The sequence below is a fragment of the Quercus robur genome, chromosome 9, assembly GCF_932294415.1.
Source record: "Quercus robur chromosome 9, dhQueRobu3.1, whole genome shotgun sequence".
In the NCBI taxonomy this organism is placed as follows: Eukaryota; Viridiplantae; Streptophyta; class Magnoliopsida; order Fagales; family Fagaceae; genus Quercus; species Quercus robur.
The window spans coordinates 29,270,864-29,286,693 of record NC_065542.1 but is presented as its reverse complement, the minus strand read 5'-3'; the positions used below and the strand labels follow the sequence as shown (position 1 = coordinate 29,286,693).

Below are 15,830 nucleotides of genomic sequence, written 5' to 3'. Positions count from 1 at the left end.
TGCGCCAAAGAAGAGGGCTGGGAAAAAATGTCAGAAACCAGAGCCTCCTAGACTGTCTCGAGGAGAAAGACTCCTCGAGCGAACATGGTTTAATTCTGTATGAACACCACGACTAACCGCCGTCCGGTGACCAAGGTCTAGCCTTTCAAACCCACGCTCTACAAATTATATTGTTTGGGCATTTTTACGTGCGAACCCGATATCATTTTGTGGTCGTTACAAATCGAGTCCTTACACTTGTGATTAGTAATACATCTATTTCTAAGATCTATTATTTAAATTTGTCTTATCTCTATCTCTAGCATTACTTAATTCTTTGAGCCTTCTAAATAGTAAAAAAAAAATGTAAACTAATTTTTTTTTAATATCTCCCAAAAAAAAAAAATTAAACAAACAATTTTTGGCCCCCAAATTTGGGCCTTTTTCTAGTAGGGAGCTTAGGCAATGGCCTAAGTGGCCTAGGCCCAGGGTCAGCCCTAACTCAAAATGACTAATTAAGTTGCAATTATGGTTTTTCATATATAATTTGTATAATATAGTCTGACTTAATAAATACCTGATATGGAACTTAACCATGTTTGCACAATACTCTGGGCTATCACTACGTTGTATTGCAATACTCTTGAGACATTACTAGGTTGGCTTGGATATCATTTATCGATTTTTTGTGTAATTCTTATGCACATGTCACCTACTCATTGGTGGGCCACACATGTCATGAGCCATGCCACGTCATGGGTCACAGGTGCGAGGGTGCACGTCTGTAGGAGGGTGGTGAAGTCCCATATCGACTGACAACACTTTAAGAAGTTTAGAAATCTTAGGTAACAAGCACCCCTTTCCTATTGGCCTAGTTGGCTGAGGGACCCAAGTCATACAAAATTAGCCTTTTATTTTATTTTATTAATAGAAACGGGAGGTCTTATTTAATTAATTAAACAAAAGGTTCATACAACAACATCATTATCCGACCTTCAGGCACACAATCTATTACTCCCAAAGCCGGCCAAATTCCTTACTAAACAGTGGTATACAAAACTAGGACAGGTAGTATAAATAGACAAAAGATGTTGTTAATGGGTTCCCCGTTTCGCTAGTGCGCATCCATTTGCTTCATAGTATATATGACGCAATTGCACCTCCCATGCTTGCTCCATGATGCTCCTACAATCACATATTAAAGACATCACATCAGGGGGGGTAAGTAGAATTTATATCAAATAACCAAGATAACACTGTAACCGAATCAATCTCAAGTTGAATAAACTTGAATCCTAACTCCCATGCTAACAAGAGACCCTGTCTAATGGCTGCCAATTCAGCCACATTATTTGTTGCTATACCCAAATTTAGAGAGAAACCTGATATCCAGAATCCAGAACTATCAATAGCCCACCTACACCAACCATCCCTAGGTTACCTATGGAACTACCATCTGTATTAAGCATAATGTAGGGTTCAGTTAGCGCAATCCATTTAATAAGATGCAGGGTCCTAAATTGAATTAGTTTATCAGAGCCGGCTAAGAAAAAGTATTATGTTGCCACTTGCACCGTTGTGTATACTAGGCTATGCTGGGACGAGATTGGTTCTTAAAAATCCATTCATTTCAAGCTAACCATAGATTCCAACATAGGAATGGAAAATATATTTTCCAAGGGAGATGCTGATGCAGAATTACTCTCTACAGTCGCATTGCTCCTCAACCAAGCTTGTAGGGGCATGTGGAAAAAGGAGAGAGGCAAGACCCCTGAGGATTAACCATAAACCTCCTTAGCCCAAGGGCAATCGCGTAAGATATGAATTGTTGTTTCCGGAGAGTTGCACCTGGGGCAGAGGTTGTTAATGTGTGGGCGAGAAAAGGTTAAATACTGCCTCGTGGGAAACCGCTTATGCATAGCTTTCCAAAGGAAAAATTGGATCTTCTTGGGGCATTGTAATTTCTAGATCCAATTCCACAACTATTTATCTAAAGATACATGTTTTTGTTGGTATAAAAATTTTGAAGCGGAACTAACTGAGCAAGTCCCATTATTATGGGGCCAAACAAAGGTATCGAATAGCCTTGCAACTCATGCCACAGGGATACCTCGAATAAGTTGCTCAAGTTGTAGTGGGAGAGGAACGTGGAGAAAGTGGAAGGTCCAATTATGATTAGCTCGTAATGAGCTAACTCGGTTGTTTTCGTCATTTTGCATGAGTGGTCCTTCAATGCGACTATGGAGGGTACCTCCAGGGAGCCAGTGATCATCCCAAACCCTAATAGTCTGCCCATCCCCTTCTATCCATTTCATACCATATCATAACCATTGAATTCCGTCAAACAGGGATTTTCAAATATATGACCCTCAAAGGGTTCTAGCACTCTCAATCAGGCTCATACGCAGGAAATATTCGGCTTTTAAGACTTGGGCCCAAAGCGTATTGGGATTATAATACAAGCGCCAGGCCTGGTTCATACGGATTGCCCTATTTTTGTGTCAGATTGATTGGATCCCCAACCCTCCTGCATCCTTTGGTAAGGTTATCGTATCCTAGCTAATCGTATGACAACACCGGTGCTGGTTTGTATCCCCCCATAAGAACTGGCAACTTAATTTGTCTAGTTGCCGGCTAACTTTTTGAGGAATCAACATCGTTTGCATAGCATAGATGGGAATGGAAGCCGTCAATGATTTAACTAGAGTAGCTCAGCCAGCCATAGTAAGATATTTGGCTTGCCATCCTTCTATTTTCTTTTGAATTTTGTCAACTAAATACTAGTAGGCATTGGGCGTTTGACAGGTGGTGAAAATAGGGGTCCCTAAGTAAGGGCCTACATTCTCCGTGGTTGGGATGCCAAAAATTCCTACCACTTGATCTTTTGTTCGCCGAGGGGTGTTAGGAGAAAACTATATTTGGGATTTATGAGTACTCATGATTTGGCCCGAATAGTGACAGAATTGTTGTATAATTCTACTTAGGCTCTGGCAGGCCATGACCTTGGATTTGGTGAATAGAAAGATATCATCTGCGAAAAATAAATGTGAGATTCAAACCTATCCCCTAAACCCTATACGGTGGATAAGTTTGTCCTGAATGACTTCTTCCAACATAAGGAAAAGGCGCTCCAAGCACATAATAAATAGATATAGGGATAACAAATCACCCTGACGCACTCCTACTTGGAATCACTTTCGGAAGCGGGGCCCCATTCCATTGTATCTAATAACGGGTGGAAGATATCATGTTCATGATAAGCATGATAAGGTTTGGCGGGACTTGAAAAAATTCTAATGATTCCTTAATAAAAGGCCATTCTAAGTGATCATATGCTTTATCAAGGTCCAGTTTTAATGCTACGTAACCTTGTCCACCTCTTTTGTGTGTTAGCGTCCTAATAATCTCCTGGACCAGGAAAATATTATCACTCGTCCGACACCCTGGCACAAATCTTACCTGACAGGGATTTATAACATTTGCGATGTGGGGTTTAAGACACTACAAGATAATACGAGATGCCAATTTATAAAGAGTGTTATATGAACTAATCGGTCGAAACTGAGTAATCAATTTTGGGTGGGCTACTTTCGGGATAAGGACAAGATTGGTTATTCCCCAATTAGGAGGAATAGATGACTTTTCAAAAATCTCTTGAATGACCTAAACTACACTTGGCCCAAGAATGTGCCAATTCATTTGGAAAAAGAAAGTGTGGTAACCATCCGGCCCGAGGGCCTTCAGAAGGGGTATGGGGGGGGAGAAAGAAAGGACAGTCCTAGAAATCTCCGCTGATGGGGGGATACTTGATAGCAACTGATAATGATCTAAAAAGGGGCTATTAGAGCTAACAAGCTGTCCTAAACTAGCCTTTGTCCTCAGATGAGCCGAGGTGGCCATAAACAAGTTTTTAAATGCATCAATAATGTGAGTGGTTAAAACTTCCCCAGAGAGCCATAACCCTGTCCTATCTTTTAGAATCACAATCCAAGAATGGCTATATTGCTGTAAAGTTTTCAAATGAAAGTATTTCATATTGGCATCTCCATAATTAAGCCACATGATCCGAGATTTGAGTTGCCAATAGAGATATTCTTGGTGGAGGGTGGTATTATACTCTTGGATGAGCTGTTGCTCCAACAAGTATAGAAAAGCTGAGGGTTTTCTAGTTAACGCATTCTGGATACCTCAAAGTCTAGCTAAGAGATGGGTCTTTCAGTGGAATAAATTGTTGAAATGGTGTGTATTCCAGTTAATGATTTTATCTGTTAAAAAAACTAGGCAGTGTTGGAACCTAGAGAGGGAGGATGAGGATGATGGCACATTCTCCGATGCCTTCCAACTATCCTCCACTAATTAGCCTTTTTATTGTCTTTTATTGTTTACATTACGTTACAAGTACACATGCAAATTATAACTTTTAAAAATGTTACGCATTAAATGACTTTTGTTAAATTTCCAAGAGACTTGTAACTCAATCGACACTTCCTAGTATTTTCAATGAAGATGTCTAGGGTTCAAAGTTCAAACACTCTCTCTCCCAACTCTTGAATTACCACCCAAAAAAAAAAACTTTTTATTAGATTTTTCTTGAAAAATCCAACATTCAATTATATTGTCTTATTATACTCTCTTTGTCTGCAAAATATTAAGATAATCATAAATAAAAACACTGTCTTATCTATAAATGTTTAAATTATTTCAATTTTTTTTCCTTATTATTGAACCAACAATCTCGCCTCTCTCTTGCCTTTCTCTCGATCAAGTGAGATTAGCAAGACCTGGGAGAATTTTGTCACTTTTCTCTACAGTACCTATTCAATCAAGCCCTCTCATATATTTCTCTAACCCAAGAGATTCAATACCTAATTCCCATATTGAAGAGCTAGAGAGCAACCCTTTTACCCTAGAGCCAATTCCCATTTGTTCTCTTTATATATCTCCTCTCCAATTGTCAAATTCTTTGTGAGGAGACTAAAACCAATGCACACATAGTATCCTTGAGTGATCATTGTTTGTTGTTGGGTGCTGAGAACCATTGGAACAATCCCAAAATCTTTAAGAGGCCCTGGAGTGGCCAGGGATTGATAGCTCAATTTGTAGAGCAAGGAAAAAAGATTCGTGGAATTTGTTGCTAGCAAGAGCAAAGAGCTCGAATACATTGCCATTTACTAACTCGGAGGGTTTTTAAGTAAGGTGTATTGTAACCATTCTTTTTAGTGAAATTGGTTTTGATGCTATAGGCCACATAGAAGGTTTTTTGCCCAATTTTGGGTTTTTCTTTTCAGAAACAATTCATGGTGTTTGGGTGATTGTGTTGTTGACTGGGATTTTCTATTACAATTGCCTATCCATGCATGTGTTAATTGACTAATCAGATTAACAATTCAACTTAATTTTGTAATTAGCTTAAATTGACATAAGCTGTAAAATCAGGGTCTAAAGTGTGAAACTCTCATTGTTTTTTTTTTTTTTTTTTTTTTTTTTTTTTTTTTTTTTTTGTGATTGTTTATAACTTATATATTGAAAGTTTATTAAAATATAATTATACTTTTTTATAATAAAAAAAAAATTAAGAATTTAAAATCTGTACATGATCTAATAAGTTAAAAAATCTGAAAACATCTACCTTGATGCCAAACTCACTTAGTAGTGCTCATCATGCAACCATCCAACATGACAAAAAGAAGTTGGCTAATGTATCTTTCAATCTTTCTTTCTACGCCTAAAATGCCATCGTGTCTGTTAAATAAATATTTTTCCCCCTATTTTTCACCGCCAAATTCTCTTTTTACATAGTAATCATTTATGAATATACACTCCGACACACTCAATTTGGATAAGATAAGGGAAGGATGATTAGGACTTAACATTAGAATATTGGAGTTTGTGTCATGATATCGATCTCCTGGTCCTGGAAAAATTTTCCTAAGCGTAATAATTCTTCTACTTCCCTAACTTTGATTTTTGACACCTGAGATTCATTTCCCACTTAGATTTGCAAAACGGGTTTAAACAGTCTTCGTTTTCTACTGTTCTTGGTAAAACCATCACCCTTCTCATGGTTTTTCCAGATTTCTTGGTTATGAATTCTGCAGTCCCACAATCCCATATATTTTTAGATAAATCTCTTGAAAGTGACCATTAAAAGAAATAGAGGGGAAATTACATGAAAGGCCTAGATTTTGTTTTATATTTTAGATTAAGTTTCGAGTCTATAATTTTGTCAATTAATATCCCAAATGTATGGAATCCTTCCATTTTGAAGTCTTTGTAGTTTGTCCCTATCCGCATTCATTTCCATTATAGTAACAAATCAGAGAAAAATGAGATTTGGAGTTAACTCAACTGATAAAATTTCTGATAGTTAAATAAGAGATTTAGGGTTCAATCCTCACATACACAAAAAACCGACTAATATCTTGGTTTGATAATAAAGAATTATCGTCACAAGCGGACGCCATAGGTTAAATGAGATTAGAAAATTGATTTAACATTGTTTATAAATTTGTAGGTTCCAATTAACTTAACTGGCTAAATTTCTTATGGTTACATAAGAGATTTGGGTTCAATTCCTACCTACACAAAAAAACCGACTAATGTCTCGGTTTGATAATAAAGAGTTATCGTCACAAACGGACGCCAAAGGTTAAAATTCTCTCTCAAAAAAGAAAAACCTTGTTTATAAATTTAATTTGGTATCCGCATTTCAATTTAACCTTGTTTATAAAATAATTTGGTAGTTAATAAGCAAAATGGATAGATAGAGAAAGTTTCACTTAGAGCAAGACATATTTTTAGGAAATTGACGTTGGTTACCTATGTAAATTAGAAAAATTTTGTTAATGGTACGTTTGGTAGATTGTAACAGTAATTACATAGGAATATGAATAAATATTACAAGGAATACAAAATGTTGTAATGTGATGTTTATTACTATTCATTTGTTTGATGACAACATAATAATAGAACTTTGAAGACAATGAAATGAAAGCATTTTAAATCAAACTTAAGATATATTTTAGGAAATATCTTATTCATATAATTATATTTCCTAATTTTTTTTTTTAAATTTGAAAGAGAGATTAGTTATTTTTTATGATTTTTTATTTTCATAATTGTTATATATATATGAAAAGTTTGTTTATCTAGTCTAATCTAAATGTATATATGTGTAAAATTCCCTTCTAGAAACTTGAACCCCGGCCATTTCCCCCCCACAAGCATTTATACTTGTGGAGTGACCACCACACCAAGGGTACACGGTGGTGGGACTCACATAATTAAAAACCTTAAAACCTATTATGAAACATGATATAAATTTTTTACCTTTTATGTAATTTCCTCACAAATCACTGAAAATTCAAATTCAAGCCAATAATTAATGAGAAATTTTGATCCCACTAGACAGTTAGTAAACCAAACCCATGTATTTTCTTCTCTTGGTAATTATAGACATCTTGACTTTCACATTCATTTTTTACTGTTCCTTTAGATCCCACAAGTACTCCCTTTGTGCTACACCCACGAAAATTCTCAGAGACTTGTCTGTGTTTCCAGTTTCCACTCATACACGCTTTTGAACGTTAGATTCTACACGCTAAGGAAAAGTGATACCAGCTTTGCCACGCACTTTCACACAACTTTCTTATTACTGAGGTAAAATTGATTTAGTCTATGTGATATAATGCGTAACTAATGTAATACAATAAAATATAAAAAAAATTGACAAACGAGTACATGCTGTGACAAAATTTGTATTATGAAATGATAAAAAAAAAAATTTTTGTATTATGACTTTAAGGCTATTAGAAAAGATGACCTGCAAAACCTTTGACTTTGTCACAAGTGCTAGGATTGTACAGTCCCCATTCATTTAGGCAATTATGTTCACCCAAATGTCACAAAGCACCACCTTAACTTTTGAAACATTACCGTACAATTGTCACTGATGTTACCACCAGTCCAATAACTTCATTCCCATGTCCCAAAACTACAGAAAAAAATGCAAATCACACCATTCGCAAATCACCAACGCGTAGATCAACTTTTTTGATGAATTAGTCAACAAATTGGGCGGCTAGGATTGACTGATGAAAATGATAAAACCCTCTATTACTGTTGCCTCTAGAAGCACACCATATGTGCATGACTTGTTAACATTGTACTGTCAGACAACCTCAGTCAGACAGTTGGTATAAACATGCAGACACACATAAACACACAAAGGAAAAAGTAAAAGAACTGAGCAGAGATTAATAAAAAACAAAAAGCAAAAAACAAGAACCTGTGTTGAAGCTAACATGTATCTTTGAAGGAAATCTAAGGTGAGTTTCTTAGTTGTCATACTTTCTCAAATTCCAGAAGATTGGATGTTCATACCATATAGTTTTATAAGTATTGGGTCTTGTCTTGTTCATCACTTCAGCTTCTAAATGGGGTAGTTCATATCCCTCCCAACAAATATATTATTTTTTTTATAATAATTCATTTGTGTCATCTGGGGTTGTGTTGCTTTTTTCATTTATTTATTTATATTATTTGTCAAGTTTGTTTTTTTGTTTTTGCTGCTTTGTTTGATTTTGTTATAGGTGAGTTGCTTCTAAGCCTACCTAACCTCAATTTCTACAATTGTTTATTGTAGATATTTCTTTGGTTTGTCCTTAAAACCATAACACATAGTCAACCAAAGCTTTTCTCTACCTTCAAAGCCAATTCTGGGTTTCATCTACATATGGGTGTAAACTTAATTCGCAGAATTTGACTTCTGATAAGATCTATCTTGCTTCCTCTTGACTCTTGAGGTCTTCCTCTTTCATCAGGTATATGCTTTTTGTTTCTTCTTCTTCAATTTTCCTTTTTTTTAATCTTTTGTTCTTGAATTTCTTCAACAGGGATTGAATTCCCTTGTATTTGCATGAATTCTTTCCAGATAGTTTATCTATGCTGCTAGCTGTGGCTCTCTTTCTGACAGCATACTTTTTTATGTTGTAATCTAGAAATTGATTGACAAAACATAGGCAATATGCTGCTTTTTGTTGTTAATTGAATATTCATAGAACTTGGAATCTTTCCCCTCTCCCTCATCAGAAATGTCAGCTGATGATTGATTTAGTTTATACTTATGTTCTGTTTTTGGTAAATAAATGAAATCTTATGCTTGTGATCTTTGGTGGTTTGTATGTTGGAAAAAGTGTTTTCTGAGAGGATCTTTTATCTTATAATAGTATTGCATCTAGGTGGTCTCTGCTTCTAAATATAATATTCTTGAAATTGATCTACATATAATAAAAGGGAATCAAATACTTGGCTGCAGTGTGTAGTCCCTCAATTGTCTTTTATATGACATCTTTTTTTTTCTTTTTTTAAATGTGTACTTTGTTACCTGAATCTGAATTTAACTATGGTAGATTGAAACTCAACAAGAATTACATTCTCATGCATATTTACAATGTTTGATTGACTGAATTTTTTTACAATCTTGTGACATAAATCCAAAAAATGCAAAAGAGAAAATGTTTTCCATACATATTGTTTGGATGGAGGGACTTCCAAGGGGTTGGAATGCAAGGAAACTGTGGATCCCAAAGGATGGAGGGAACCGTTCCATTCCTTCCTCAGTTTTGCGTTCAGCCTACTTTTGTGTGAGTGCTGCACTCCCCTCATTAATTGAGAGGAAATATCAATTTCACTCCAATTCAATAAAAGCATGAATAAAAAGTAAGTGATATAACATGTTTCTCTCCTTTCCATTCCTTCTTATTTTCTTTAACATCTAAACAAAGGAATGGGAGCATCTCTTCCCTTTCTGCTCCTTTTCCATTATAAACTCTCAAACACACTGGAGGAATGTTTCAATCTAGCCACACTAATTTGGAATTCTTAAGTTCCGTTATAGGTTTTCTCGATTTGAAATGTCAGAAACACTTCATTGAAATTTAGTGGAGTTCCAAGCACCAACTAACTATTTACATGAAATTCTTTTAGGCTGAAGTGAAGCATACAAGTGTCTTAGTTCCTAATTCTTTAAAATCAGTTTCTTTTGACCTCTGCTTTATGGCCTTTCCTGTAAAGAGACAAACTTTTGTAAAATATATCCATTTCTTGATTAAACTTCAAAACCAACATCATAATGGGAAAACAATGAATAATAATTTATGATATGTTGTTACCAATTTAGGAATTCTTATTCTTTAAAGTCTTTACTTCTACACAAAATTTCAGCAAATAACAATTGAGAACTAAATAAATAAAGACCTCAAGAGTTCATTCCCCAACTCACTTTCTAAATTACTTCATTTACTATCTAATCCAATTTACAAAAGCACAATGTGTGTTCTTCCTGATAATATTCCAAGTATTAAAACACTTTTCTTCTACTCATAAATGATGTCTTGTACAGCTAGGGACTGCATGTTGGAAATTTTTGAAATATCAGAACTTTTTTTTTTCTTTTGTGGGGGAGGAGGAGACAAACCTGGTTGGGTTTAAAAGGTTGTTGTCTCATACCAGATATTCTCCTTTTCTTTCATCAGGAACTAAAGAAGGGACCCTCATCTAAGACACACTTCTCTAGGTAGCCCATTTCATTGATTGATCAATGATGTGAAAATTTCAATCTAGGGACTATTACTTGCACTTGAGTGTAACCAGTTATGCTTCAAAGGGCAATCTTAAGTTTACATTTCATGCAGATAGTGCCTTCAATTGCTAGTTCTTTACTATGGTGTTACCAAACTATCAAGCTCATAGACTCAATAGTCATGCTTCAGATTGTTGATTGCACAATGTTCTCTTTCTCTCTCTCTCTTCCATGTTTCCATGTGTACACACTCATATTGACTGATTTGTACAGTTTCTGCTATCACTGCTAAACTATTCTTCTTTGCTCTGGCTGAATGCAGGCTTCCCAAAAGCATCAGAGTTTTAAACGGTGAGTAGCTAACCTTACCCAAATGCTTTAAGTACTGTTTTCTTTACAAGAAAACAAAAAATTGCAAGTTTCAAAAGTTTAATAGTTTTATCAGAATTTCTCTCTCTCTCTCTCTAATTATGTGACAGCTCATGACACAGGGCTCGTTCTATGTAGAAGCAGCCTTCCTCTAACACTCAGCAAGTTAGAAGAAAGCCATGTCTTTAGTTAGGTCTGCAGGGCTATCTGCACCATCATATAGAAATTCCAAGCTCTATTCTCTAAAGGGGAGTGATGACAGCCCCAGCTTGTCCACCCAAATATTAGGTTCTGATAAGCATAAGACTATATATGTGACTGATTCTTACTCCAGTGAAAGTTATGAGAAGTATTTCCTTGACTCCCCAACAGAAGAACTTATACAGCCATCTAGTTCTGGCATCTCTGGAAATTCATTTCATCCAGATGGCATCTCCATGTGCACTCGAAACCCATTTGACATTTCTTTGATGTCAATGAGGCATCGTGATGCCTATCAATCCAATTTTGAATCGGATTACTTGGAAAGCCAAAGCCCGGATCCAATAGACTATGATGAAGATAAGATGAGACTGAAGCTTCAAGAATTGGAAAGAGCACTGCTTGAAGATAATGATGATGATGATGATGATGATGACGATGACATTTTTGGTACAGATCACAGCATGGAAATTGATGGTGAATGGGCTGACCCAGTTCCCAACACATTGCTCCATGACTCTCCTAAGGAATCTTCATCTACAGATTCAAACCTCAGTAGCATCAGCAGCAACAAGGAAGTATCACAAGTTTCTCCTCGTACTCCCAGACAAATGCTACTTGATTGTGCTGGTGCACTTGCAGATGGAAACTTCATGGAAGCATCAGCTATGATAAATAACCTCCGAAACATGGTCTCAATCCAGGGGGATCCTCCTCAGAGGATTGCAGCCTACATGGTGGAAGGTCTTGCAGCTCGCATGGCTTCCTCTGGCAAATGTCTTTATAAAGCTCTAAAATGCAAAGAGCCCCCCTCTTCTGACCGGCTTGCAGCCATGCAGATCCTCTTTGAGGTGTGCCCTTGTTTTAAATTTGGATATGTGGCAGCAAATGGTGCAATGATAGAGGCATTTAAAGATGAGAAAAGAGTCCATATAGTAGATTTCGATATCAACCAAGGGAGTCAATATATAACACTGATTCAAACAATTGCCAATACCCTAGGGAAGCCACCCCATGTGAGATTAACTGGGGTTGATGACCCTGAATCAGTTCAACGTTCTGTTGGAGGCCTAAAAATTATTGGACAAAGACTGGAGAAGCTAGCAGAAGCACTTAAGGTACCATTTGAGTTCCGAGCTGTGGCATCAAAAACTTCAATAATAACTCCATCAATGCTCAATTGTCGACCAGGAGAAGCACTTTTGGTGAACTTTGCCTTTCAACTTCACCACATGCCAGATGAGAGCGTGTCAACAGTAAACCAGCGAGACCAGCTCCTTCGGATGGTTAAGAGCCTAAATCCAAAACTTGTTACTGTTGTTGAACAAGATGTGAACACAAACACAGCTCCATTTTTGCCTAGATTCGTTGAAGCATACAATTACTATTCAGCTGTTTTTGAGTCTCTTGAAGCAACTCTCCCAAGGGAGAGTCAAGATAGAATGAATGTTGAAAGGCAATGCCTGGCACGGGACATTGTAAACATCGTTGCGTGTGAAGGAGAGGAGAGGATAGAGCGGTATGAGGTAGCAGGCAAATGGAGGGCAAGGATGACAATGGCTGGTTTCACTTCATGTCCCATGGGACCAAAAGTGATTGATACAATACAAAATCTAATTAGGGAGTATTGTGACAGGTACAAGGTGAAGAAGGAAATGGGTGCACTTCATTTTGGGTGGGAAGACAAAAACTTGATTGTTGCTTCAGCATGGAGGTGATATGTATACATCATTTGAGTTACTAATAGCATGTTTGTTGCTTGTGGTATTTGTAATATTGTGTGAGATCAAGATGCAAGCTGATGTATTATCTTAGTTAGAAATAAGTATTTTGTTAATGTTATCAAGAAGTGAATTGTCCGAGGATGATTATGGGATTGCTGTTAATCTAACATTCATAAAGGAATTTCATCTTACGGCTTTGTAACTTTGTTTATCATCATTTTATTATTACTATTACTGTTTATTCCTTTTGAACCAAACTAAATGCTTACAAGCCTAATTATGGATCCGTGTTTGAACCATCTAGATAAGTCAAGACTATGATATTTAGGTAAATTTCCATATGGCTACATTTTGAAAGACCCTGAATCCATAGCAATGAATTGAAAAGAAAGATTAAGAAAAACAACACTTCAACTAACCACTCAAGTCCATAGAATTAATGGAATTCCTTGATGGACAAGACAGGAAAGACTTAAAGTAAACATAGTGCTTAATCACCATTAATATTTTCAAAAGTCTGCTTGAACTTTGACTAGTCTAAGTATCCTCCTCATTTCTCAATTTCTTAATCGAGTTCAACTTAATGGCTATGATTACAATTATTGTTTGTATCAGTGATGACAACTAGCCTTACAAATCAATGATTGCTGATTTTTTTTTTAGGGGAAAAAAAATCTTATTATGCTGCCAATTAAGATGAGCCTTATCCACTAGCCAAACATTCATCAGCAAGTACAATAGCACAATTTCTTTTATTCACGAAACTTCTAACCATAGTTAGTAATATAATAATATACGAGACAAAATATAAATAACTGTTGTAAAATTTGTTTGACCCAGCTACTTATTTGAAGAAACCCTCCACTTCAATTGGTATTTTTTTTCACGAAAAGCAAAAATAAGATAACTAATCCAGTTTTTTTATCAACTATTGAGGTTCAAAATGTTATAAGATCCAAAGCAAATGGGCCCTCAAAACCAAGGAAGGCCCAATCCATGAGCCAAGGTTTGGCCCATTAAGAATAGGCAAGAGGGAGCCCAAGCCTATGATAAGGTAAGCCTTGGGTCTTAGAGAGGAAAAAAGAAAGCAAAGGAAGTTTGGCCCAGCCCTATGTGAAAAGGGATCCCTAGGGGAGCCCAAGAGGACAAAAGGACTGAATAAGGATACCTTGGGACTACCAAAGCCAGGGGGATCCTCGAGAAGAGCTGAAGGAAGCCAACCAAGATATGGATAGCACAAGGAGGCATGCCATTGGACACAGAAAACAAAAGGGTCATGTCCCATCAGCCACCCATAGCCTAGAAGAAGGCTATGCAGCAAATGGTGGCTAGGGACCAATACCTAATAGGAAGAACCAGAACCTTGGGCAGAGTAGAAAAGGGTAGACTATGAAGGAAGGTGGCTGGGGATCTTTCAACATAACAGAGAGATATCTACCTATTTGAAGGAAAATGACAAAGGGTGAGGCAGCCAAAAATAGGCTCTGAAAAGTCTCTTTAAAAGCTTTGGAAAAAGGATTAGAAGCCTGCCCCATTAGGACCTCCCAAAAGAGGAAGGTCAACTGGGAACTTTTGGGAGGAAAATCTCAAAAGAAGAATGCAATGAGAAAATAAGGAAAGAACCAACCACCAATGTTGCTAATACAACATTGATTCTGGTACTCAAGGCAATAAAAGGAGAGAATCAATGGCATACCAAAAACCCTAGAAATGTACTATAAAAGGAGGATTAAGTCATCAATAAAGGCATTCGGCAACTATTAATCAAAGCATAAAAAGAGCATCAGAGAGATTCACTAAGCTTCAAAAAAATAGAGAGAAAAGAAAGGCATTGTGAAGGATCCTGCAGCAATTGCTTAAGGATACACTTGGATTCAAGAGGATTCAAACCTCACAAATCTTGGAAGCTTGGAAAAAGCTATCCAAGTTTGTGACTTTTAAACTTACTTGAACATCATGGCACATCCTAGTGAGAAATAGGGTCCAATGTACCCAAAAACTTAACATAATGAATTATTGCTCTATTTTGTGAGAATCCCTGACATTCATGCTCACATTTTCATTTTTCTTGATAATTCCTTTACTGTTCCTCAGTTACTTATTTTACAATATATATATGTGCGTGTCTGTGTGTGCACGCACACGCTTATGCGCATATATGAATGTATATGTGTTGTAGGACCTATGTTTTGTGCACAAATTGGTTCGTAATCAGCCCAACACAGTTGTAGTGAACCAAGCCCAATCCACCAACCATCAAACATTATTTCTTTGGAGGCCCAAGATCCTTATCATCATTTGGGCCTAAGTATTGTCCAAGACAGATACCCACACCAACATTTCAAATAGTTGTCCTGAATTCAAGTTGATTTTATTTTTCTTCTTTTGCATAGAAAGACAATCAAACAATTCCCAAAGATGGGCCTTGCGGATTGGATCATCAATATAATATACAAAAAGAAACCCCACATATTCGATATTTTATAGAAAAAAGAAATTTAAAAAAAGACACAAAATAAAAAAATAAATGTAGGTACGGATATTTTAGAAATTTGAATAAAAATATATGTTAAGTTATTTCTTATATTATATTACAATTTAATAGTACATTTATGTTATCTTAATATAATTTTATAAGAGATTATAAAAAAAATAAAAAATAAAAACAACTAATTGAGCATTAATGTATTTAGTATACTTATCTGTTCAATTTTTAGTTATGTTTTCAGGAAAATTATATAACCAGTTACTAAAGGAAACATTTATTCCTCCATTCACTTATTTAGCAAGAAAAAAAAAAGTATTTATTGTCTCATATCATTATAATTTAAAATTATTTTATTTTAAATCTAATTAACATACGTACATATTATGATATTACCTAATCATTCAAATTAGAGAAATATCTTCATAAATTAAAATTCAAGGTTATAATAAAATTATGAAAATGTTGATTTTAATATAAATAGAAAAAT

General features: G+C 35.9%; 1 protein-coding gene across 6 annotated transcripts; it reads left to right on the top strand.

The window, feature by feature from the left end:
- The first annotated feature begins 8,124 nt into the window (after positions 1-8,124).
- Positions 8,125-13,057, top strand: LOC126700396 (scarecrow-like protein 1). 6 transcript variants are annotated; one of them, XM_050398527.1, is made up of 4 exons: positions 8,125-8,306; positions 8,624-8,801; positions 10,884-10,912; positions 11,041-13,057. In XM_050398527.1, exon 4 carries the CDS (start codon positions 11,110-11,112, stop codon positions 12,847-12,849), a length of 1,740 nt encoding a protein of 579 aa, XP_050254484.1. In that variant the 5' UTR covers positions 8,125-8,306; positions 8,624-8,801; positions 10,884-10,912; positions 11,041-11,109; the 3' UTR covers positions 12,850-13,057. The 6 variants fall into 6 exon arrangements, with proteins under 6 accessions (XP_050254484.1, XP_050254485.1, XP_050254487.1 ...); XM_050398528.1 differs by having other exon boundaries at positions 10,835-10,912; positions 11,053-13,057; XM_050398530.1 differs by having other exon boundaries at positions 10,835-10,912.
- The last annotated feature ends 2,773 nt before the right edge of the window (positions 13,058-15,830 follow it).